General features: G+C 35.6%; 1 protein-coding gene across 2 annotated transcripts in view; it reads left to right on the top strand.

Annotated features, from left to right (window-relative positions):
* LOC124952035 (LIM/homeobox protein Lhx2-like) overlaps positions 1-10,000 on the top strand; it is a 58,200-nt gene that overhangs the window by 24,594 nt on the left and 23,606 nt on the right. For both annotated transcript variants that reach the window (XM_047501329.1, XM_047501328.1), the window contains exons 2-3: positions 3,081-3,405; positions 3,984-4,377. In XM_047501329.1, the coding sequence (XP_047357285.1) occupies positions 3,204-3,405; positions 3,984-4,377 (596 nt within the window). In that variant the 5' untranslated portion in view covers positions 3,081-3,203. The remainder of the gene's footprint in view (positions 1-3,080; positions 3,406-3,983; positions 4,378-10,000) is intronic.

Here is a 10,000-nt window from a genome sequence, read left to right as displayed (position 1 = left end):
AATCAAGTTCCTCGCACGCTCGCCAACGAAGAGTTATTCCAGCAATCCTTATAAGCGCGCGTTCCAACGATTCCTTCGTTGACCCGACGCAATATTACATAAGAGAGAATGAATACCGACGATCGTGTACCGAGGAGAAGTGCGCATTACACCTTGTAAACTAATCCTAAGTAGGCGGTATAGAATTTTCCTAACTGTTCGTCGTTAGTTGTGTTAATAGTCGATTCCTCTACTTTGGACATATTTTACCTGTTAAATCAGCATCGTTATCTTCGACGACTAATTAAAGAGAAAAGATAAGGCGAAGTTCTTTGAAATGTTCTATCCTTTTTTTTTTCTTAACATATTCGGATAAGAAATTTCCGTTTGAATGAGTATAGAAATATCTGAAATTATTACCTATTATTATTATTATTATTATTATTATTATTATTATCATAGACGATAGAACAATATTTTCGATCGACTTAACGAATCTTTTTTTTTTTTTTTTTTTTTTTCTTTTTTTTTTATTACACCCCCAAGTATTCGTGGTATCGGTTTATAACAGAACTTCGAACGTTCGATTTAGTGTTGAGAAAGACGGTAGCATACGCACACAAACGAGATAGCTTTCCACGCGGGAACGATTTTATCGGCGAAGTTTCTCGCCGATAAACATTATCTTCGACGAGGGACGATGTGTCCGACACGGTCGCTACCGTCTAGTAGCTAGCTACCTCTATCTGAAATAAACTAACGGTTAAGAACGTAATTCTACGTTGTCGGACAATCGTTTTTTCTTATACATATTTATTCATCCATTACAATTTGATAATAAAAATTAATAAATTGGAATAGAAATTTTTCAATCTTTGTAATGATCATCAATGTAATAAGGGTAAGATCTTTAAAAGGATTATATTATTTATAATAAACGATCGATAAATCGTACAAATTTTCGATAAATCCTTTATCGTTGAATTTCTTTTCGTACTTATACATTTATCTAAGTACCTGAAATGTCCATTTTCTCTCTCTCTCTCTCTCTCTCTCTCTCTCGAGAGAGAGAGAGATAGAACGTTCATCCTTAGAGAGAGCATTCGTCTCTCTTTTTTCCCCCTCCCCTTCCCTCCATCTCTCTTTCTCACTGGTTGTTTTGCTTTCGCATCCCCTTCTTACCCTCTCTACCTTTTTAACACACAACCCTGGTTTCCGTTGGGCGGCCTCTAGATCGCAAACGTGCCGCTTCGCCTAAGGCGCAGTAAATACCGGTATCTGCTGTCGTAAAGTGCACCATTGGTTTTCCACGAGACGTAGGTACGTAAGGTCTGTGCAACGCTCAAAGAGCGAAAGAGATAGACGGACAGACAGAGAGAAAGAGAAAGAGAGAGAGAGAGAGAGAGAGAGAGGGAGGGAGAGAGAGAGAGAGAGAAGAGAGAAAGATAGAGAGTAAGAGAGAAAGAGAGAAAAAGGGAGGGAGACGACAGTAGGGCAACTCGAGTCGTAATTTATGTCTCCACGGTACGCGCCGCTGTACGCCGCGCCGTGAGCGCGTTGACAGTTGAAACACGGCAGCGACTCGGATTGGTCGGCTTCGGGCGCCTTATAGGGTCGCGCGCATGCGCACACTGCCTTGCGACATCCATCAGAGGCGAGCCGCCGATTCGCTACCCGATCGAGACTGACTCTCTTTCTCTTTTTTCTTTTTTTCTTTCTCTTTTTTTTCTCTTCCTTTCCTTTCCTTTTCTTTTCTTTTCTTTTCTTTTCTTTTTAGCTTTCCTTATCTTCTTCTACGCGCTCCTTATCTCTCTCTCTCTCTCTCTCTCTCTCTCTCTCTCTCTTGGACTCTTTATTTCTTCCTTTTTTCTTTTTTTTTTATTTCTTTATTTCTTTCTTCTTCTCTTCAAGTAGCGATCAGAGAAAGCAACATTTGAAACGCAATCGGGGAGGAGGCGCTCGTGCGTTCTTTCTTCTTTTTATTTGTTCTCGAACGATTTCTCCTACCGGTTCGACCTGTCGATCGATCATGATCCGTCGTCGCATTGATCGCTTCCTGCATCGATCTTCCTCGATCTTCTCGAGGCCACTTTTTTCTTTTTTTTCTTTTTATCGATCATTCTCGAACCATAGAGACAATGGCAATTTTATATTATGTAGGTTAAAAGAGCATTGACAAAAATTTCACGTATTTATTTCATTTGTATAACAATAACGATGACAATTGTTTAGAAAGAATATTAAGAGTATTTTCTTCTCTTTCTTTATTACTTTTTTCCTTCCTTTCTCTCTCTCTCTCTCTCTCTCTCTCTCTCTCTCTCTCTCTCTCTCTTTCGTTCTTTCGTTCTTTAATTTTCCATAATACGATCGATAGGGAAGGCCAACTTAGAAAGCCTTGAAATACCATGACACGCGAGTCCACGCGAGTATCATGAAAAAGAGAAAAAGAAAATGAGAGAGAAAGATAAAGACGAAGGTGAGTTTTCGATACGCATCGATGAACGGTCGCTGTATATACTCTGAACGAACCATTTTGTAAGACCGGTTTTTGGAGTTCTCGTTTTCCGTATGATTCGATCGTTTCGTGTAATCTTCCGAAAAACTACTCGTCTACCGATTTTATCCTTTGGGGTGCTCTTAAAATGATCTTCTTACGACACAGTAGTCGTTATTATGCTACGAACTTGATTACATTTATCGAGTTAGGAAAGGAATCGTTAGATCGTTAGATCGATATATCAATTATTCGTTTCTATATACGAAATAAAAAATAAAAGATTCGAATGAAGAAAGGAAAAAAAAATAAAAAAGCTTATAAAAGTTAATTAATTGATTGTAATAATAAGTTTGAAAGAAATTAAGGTTAAAGGGAAAATTTTTGTCGCGTCATTGTATACGAATAATTTCTTTCAAAATTTGTTTCTTTCTTCAATTGAAAATATCAAACAAATTTGTTAATATTTATATTAATAGATTATTTTTCTATCGCGTAGGAAATAGAAAAAAGAGAAAAGAGAGAAAGAGAGAATGATACAGGCGATATAAAAAAAAAAAATTATAGAAATAAAAAAAATATATCCATCAATGGTTTGTTTTAACAGCCGGCCAGCTCGCAGGAGCGCGGGAGCGGCTTGGCTGTGGGGCGTCAAGGGGGGCCCGGTAGTGCGGGGGGCCCCGGAGCAGTCGAGCAGGCAAGGGACCTAAGTCCCTGCCTCCCCGCGTCGATGGGCGACGCTGCACGACCTACCACCTTACCGTGCAGTCCTCCCGCCGCCCACCACCACGGGTCCCATCACACGCCCCATCACGCGTCCCATCAGACGCCCCATCAGACGCCTTTACATCAAACCCATTGCGGAACCAACAATAACTGCTACGACGGTCCAACCACCCCCTACGATTCTAGGGACTACGATTCGCCTGGAGGTTAGTTCTATCATTATTTATTATGTTTAAGAATAAAGATTTATTAATGAACCTATTTATAATTACTTTATATTTATATAATAATAATAATTATTATTATTATTGTTAGACTTATAATAATTTTATCTAAATCGAAATTGATTCCTTTCTTTCTTTTTTTTTTTTTTTTTTTTTTTTTTTTAATATACCACAAAATAGTGTGATTAAATTTTGTTTTATTATATCTATTTAAATGTCTCATTGACGTTTTAGCTTTGTAATTAATAATTTTATTAAAATCGAAGAAGTTAATAATTAAAGAAACTTGTAGTTATACAATATTCTTCAGTTTAGTATGATTTTATGATATATTTATTATGATATAACGAGCCAGTATTCTTTAACTTATTTAATGCCCGATAAAATCTATTCTCATTTATCATTTTTTTAACATATCATATTATGTTATAACCCGTATAATTATTTTATTGCATTAACTTCGAATAACAATCGAATAATCGTGTTGCTGGTTTACGGGTGTAAGTAAAAAAAAAAAAAAAAAAGAAAAAAATAAAAAAAAAATAATAATAATTCGACAGGTGGATCGGAGTACAGAAACAACAACGGTAGTTTCGATAATAATCCAAGTGACTTGAGTATGCCACCACAAGGGACTCATCATCATCATCACCACCATCATCATTCGCATTTGCATGCGCAAACTCATACGCAAGAGCAACAAACCTCCGAGCATTTGCAGACCATTCCGAAACTCGAGCCACCACCAACGCCGCCGGCACAATCCGAGGATGTTCCTGGAGTTGTCTGTGCGGGTTGTGGATTAAGGATATCCGACAGGTATTATCTTCAGGCGGTCGACAGGAGATGGCATGCTTCGTGTCTTCAGTGTTCTCACTGTCGTCAGGGTCTCGATAACGAAGTCACCTGTTTCTGTAGGAATGGGAACATATATTGCAAGAAGGATTATTATAGGTGAGTCATATAAATTTTGTCAAGATATTTCCTTTCGAATAGTTTTATTGAACGTAATAGATATTGAAAACTTTTTACAATTCACAAATTCTTTTTCTTTCGTATATCTGTATAAAAATTATTTTTACTTTAGTCAACGAACATTAAATGTTCTTTTAAATAAGATCGAAGAAAAAAAAAAAAGAAAAAGAAAAAGAAAAAGTAGGAAATGAAAAATCATATAAATAGTACGATCCTTTTAAAGTTAAAAGAGGATTAAAAATGATAAACGTGATTAGATATTTCCGATCGATCTTAAATCAATTCTCCTTGTGGTATTTTTTGATATAACAAAAACAAAAAAAAATAGACTAAAGAAAATAACAATTTAAGCTTGGAATACACCAATTGTTCGAGTAAGAGAAAACACGGTGCTCGCATGACGGCGTCGATGACGACGAACAGTCAAGAGAGATCGTTCCCGGCGATCTCTTTCCGCTTCCTCTTTAAGTCGATAGCGAGTTTATTTATTACGTTACTCCGACGTTCATTCATAGCGGAGCGTGTTTACACGACCGCCCACAGGTCCTCATTTTTCTCCGTACGGTCATTAAGCGAGATCGCACGCCGGTAACGCCTGTCACGCTTATGCTACCGTGTCTCTCGCGGAAATCCGTGTTAAATCATTATCGCGCTAATTGTAAGACGAGACATCAAGATAATCGAATTAATACAAAATTTCATAAAATTTTTTTTAAGTACGGCCTTATGTATATATGTATATGGAAGAAAATTTTTTTTATAAAAAAAATCTCGTAAAAACTTTCTCTCTCTCTCTCTCTCTCTCTCTCTCTCTCTTTCTCTCTTTCTCTCTCTCCCTTTGTTTTTTTCTCTTTCTCTATTTTGAATATCTATCTTGAAGAATAATCAAAGAAAATCATCTCTAATGAAAATCCTTCAAAGACGTCCTTCGACCAGTTCGAAAGTTTCACGTCCTCTCGTTTGCAACGTTTGAGTTGCATTTTGACGGCGAACAATCCGCGTCATGAAAGCAACTCGTTACGGCTTACCGAGAATAGGTCGGAAGGCTCGTGCGAATAAGTCAAGCGCGAAGTAATTTATGCGATTCCGTGAGCCATTCGAAGACGAGCGCTGTTTGAAAATACATCCGCCGCCGCCACCGCCATCGCCGCCGCCACCGCCGCCGACGCCGCCGTTCCCGACGCTGCCGTTGCCGTCGTCAGCAGTACCGCGAAGCGGAATCCGGCAAACGTTTGCGTAATTACACATCAACTTTTCTTTCTTTCCTTTTCTCTTCTTTTCTTCAATATTTCTTTTTTTTTTTTTTTCCTTGTACATTTTCGAAGCGATATCGATATCCTCTTTTTCTTTTCTCTTTTTTTTTTCTTTTTCTTTTTTTTTTTTTTCTTTTTTTCTTCAACGATTTCATGCTTCCTTTCTTCTTGTTCGTTTGTTTTGTATTTTTCTTTTTTTCTTTTTTTTTTTTTTTTTTTTTTCCTTTTGCTTTTATTTTACTTCATTTTCTACAAAAAAAAAAAAAAAAAAATAATGGATAATTATTAATGATGGATAATTATTAATGGATAATGATTACCACGAATTACAGTACAATGTTATTTTCTTTCTAATACCTATCGATAAGTTGTATAAGTTTGCGAATGAGTCTTACGATAAAACGCGCTATTCATGGCCGGTAACATTTGCAAATATAATCCGGCACGCAATGCCACCGATGTTGTATCCACCGGTATCGCACGCGAAATAAACATTTATCAAAGGCGACCCAGTTCATGATTACTTACTAATGAAATATTAGATACCTACGTAAAGGATAATTCTCGATCGATCAACGATTTTGTTATAAAAATCAAGTGGCGATCGATTATCCGTTACAAAGATGGAAAATGAACGTTCTAAAGAAAATAATGAATGTTAGATTATACGTTTATTCTACGTTTTTGCATTTAATATCTCGTTAAATTTTAATATTGATTTCAATTATTAAAAATAAATTGCGATTAGAATATATATTGATCGTTTGACCGTTTATGATTCTTGATATATATATACATATATATATATATATTTTTTTTTTTCCTCTCCCTCTCTCTCTTTTTATTAATTAGTTAAGAACTAACTCGTATTAAAAATATTTTTCTTTTTTTTTTTATTGAAAAAAAAAAAAAGATGAATCTACTTTACTTTAATAAAAATAATTATCATAAAATGTCGATGTAAGATTTCATGCGACATACGAAATAAGAATAACTCGAACGAGTTGAACAAGTTACAAATACAAAAGAATTAAATAAAGACGTAGCAATAGATAGAGAAAAAGAGAGAGAGAGAAAGAGAGAGAGAGAGATATGTATGTAACTATCGTGGAAAGTAATAATTCTTTTTCTTCGTCACTTACAAGAGAAATTCCACGATTCCTTTGATCCAACAAAATTCCCATACTCCTGCCATGCGTAGACTAGCGCAAACGTACATAGGTAGAGGTACTTAACGCGCGGCTTAATAAGAATTTTCTCACGTTCCGCCCTCCCTTCCCCTCTTCTCTCTTCTCTTCTTCTCTCCTCGACGTCCATCCACCAAAGCCCTTCGTGGTTTGACTTTAGCCAGTGATTTCCATTACGGGAAACAATTGCTCCGCACTGGCAGTTAGAAATACGCGGAAATCACCTGTCTTGCCATATTTCGAGTCGACTTCAGACACTAATTCTCGCGTTCGAGCAAACTGACTCGAATGACTGAGAGTACACTTGACTAAAGTGGGTTATGCCCGTTTTACAACAGGACCTCGAGTTTGAACATAAGCGTTTAGATTATTCTACAGTGATTGTTATCGCTTTTTGAAATTTTGAAATTCCAGAGAAATTTATTATTTCAAAAGTAACATTGTTTTCTCATCTGATTATTATGTAATCTGACAAACTTTTAATTACGTTTATTCTATATCTCGTTGTGTTTGAATTTTTCTTTCTTTTCTTTTCTTTTCCTTTTTCTTTTTTTTTTTTTTTTCCTCAATGATAACATATCTTTCTTTTCTTCCCCTCTCTCTCTCTCTTTCTCTCTCTCTCTCTCTCTTTCAATCACAGATAATTCTCTCTCTCTCTCTCTCTCTCTCTCTCTCTCTCTCTCTCTCTCTCTTTCCACTGGAATAAATTATAGTATAAGTTCTATGCGGTCTTTTTCTTTCTCCGTCTAACGCCTATAGATTTTCTCAAACGTTTTCTGAATATCGCTTAGATATTTTGAGCTTACGTGCTTACGTTACGACTTACGTCTAAATGCAAGAGAGATAAAATCCACTTGAAAAATATTCACCTGCTTAAATACATATGTAGACGAGGGAAATTACATATACAATTACATATACGAGCCAATATACATATATTGCGCGTTTGGTATTAACATTAAACGTGACTCGCAAAGACGGGTTTCTTTTCTTTTCATTATTTTTTTTCTTTTCTTCTTTCTTCTTTTTTTTTTTCTTTTTTTTTTAATTTTTTCTCTTCTCCTCCTTCCTTCTCCTTCTTCCTTCCCCCCCCCCTCCTTCCCCTCTTTCCTTTTTCCCTGTTTACTTAAACTCCTGGCTCTCTTTAACGCTTATAGGTTCGTTAATAGGCCAAGTACAAGTATAAGGTAAAAAAAAAAAAAAAAAAAAAAAAAAAAAAAAAAAAAAAAGAAAAAAAGGATCGATCTTAGCCGGTGCCATTATCTCGTAAGTTAACGTGGATGAATAGTGTTGTATGTTGAAGAAGGTAAGAAAAAAAAAAGAGGAAGAAGAAGAAGAAGAAGAAGAAGAAGAAGAAGAAGAAGAACAGAAAAACGAAAACGATGCAAAAGTAAAAGATAGTTATCGCCTCTTTTTTTTTTTCATTTTTTCTTTTTTTCTTTTTTTCTTATTCTTTTTTTAGTATATAACTATCTGCATACGATGCGGGTATAGCGTGCTGGTAAAGAAAATGCTCGTCAAAATCGTACTACCATTCGTCGCGCGCGGATAAGCGTTTTAAATTCATAAAGCCTCCTCTTTATCTCTTTTTTTTTTCTCTCTCTCTCTCTCTCTCTCTCTCTTCTGTTTCTCTTTTTTCTCTCGGTAGAATTCGAATTACGAAGAAAGAAACTCTCTAATGGCAGGCTCGGTGTAACGAAGCGAACCTATAGAATTAGATCTCCCTAAACGTATTTTTCTGAACGAATGAAGTGGATGCGAAAGCGGTACTCCTCTATTATACTTTGTTCTTTATATGGATAGTTTTTTGGAATTCAACGTCAATTACAGAGAGAGAGAGAGAGAGAGAGGGAGAGAAAGAGAGAGAAAGAGAGTTTCAAATATAAAAAGGGTTTAGAGAAGGAAAAAGGGACGCAAACTAACATAATTGGATATAGATATTTCACGCGAACGTTTATCTCGTTGAGCACGGTATTTTTATTTGACTAATTTGCACGGTCGATGCTTTTAACATACTGTATATAATTCAGTTTATTAAATTCTATAGAAATTAAGAAGCCGAAGTACACTTTAGATTTAAACGTTCAATGCTAACATGCGAAATTTTTTTTTTTACGCGAGAGAAAAAAGAAAGAGAGAGAGAGAGAGAGAGAGAGAGAGAGAGAGAGAATAAACTTTATTATATCAAAGTAAAAAGTTTATATATATATATATATATGTATGTATATATCATATACATATAATAAAGAGTATAATATAATAAAGAATTAACGTGAAAAATATAAAAGTTGAAATTTACGTATGATAAAATTTTTAATTATTAATAAAAAGAAAAGTAAAGAAATGAAATGAAGAGAGAAAGAGAGAATGATATAGTAGAATTCAGGCCTCACACAGTTAGGAGGAGGAGGAGGATATTAGCGTACTCTCTCACTGCTGATTCAGTTCAACGCGAGAGAAGAGTACACTGAGAAGAAATTACCAAGCACGAACTATGTATGTATGTATGTATGTATGTATGTATGTATGTATGTATGTATGTATGTAAGTTCCATGGACGTGGCGTCCGTCCTGGACACCGGCAATACCTTCGACCACCGTACCATCGACTAATGGTCACGACTCGACCATTTACCTCCGGCGAAGCGTCGATTCTTGATAAGTAAATCACCGCCGATCTACATTTCAGGAGCGACGCCACGATATGTCTTTGCGTTACCATCTACGTATACGTAGTATACCTATATACACACACACACACATATATATATGTGTTTGTATGTATGTAATTTAACACATACATACAGTACATATATACTTGTGATAGAAAATTAATCTCTGACGTCGTCAGGATAATTGAAAAAAAAAAAAAAAGGGAAAGAAAAAAGAAAGAAAAAAGAAAATAAAAAAGAAAAAAAAAACAAAAAAGAGAGAAAATGGAATGAGGCATTTCTTAAAGCTCTTCGCTATAACTTATTTGATACTTGTAAAGATTCGATTATTTGTAAATTAACGAATGAATTAAATATGAACGAATTTAAATATCTCGGAAGAGAGTATTCACGAAGTAATTTCGGTGGTCACGGAGTGTTAGGGCCGAAAGAGAGAAGAAGGAGTCAGTCATCGCCCTTAGTCCTCTTCTTCTCTCTTTTCTTCGTGTAC

This window comes from Vespa velutina, chromosome 10 (assembly GCF_912470025.1).
Source record: "Vespa velutina chromosome 10, iVesVel2.1, whole genome shotgun sequence".
NCBI classification, from domain to species: domain Eukaryota; kingdom Metazoa; phylum Arthropoda; class Insecta; order Hymenoptera; family Vespidae; genus Vespa; species Vespa velutina.
The sequence above is the reverse complement of the archived record's forward strand: the minus strand, read 5'-3'. Positions and strand labels throughout refer to the sequence as shown.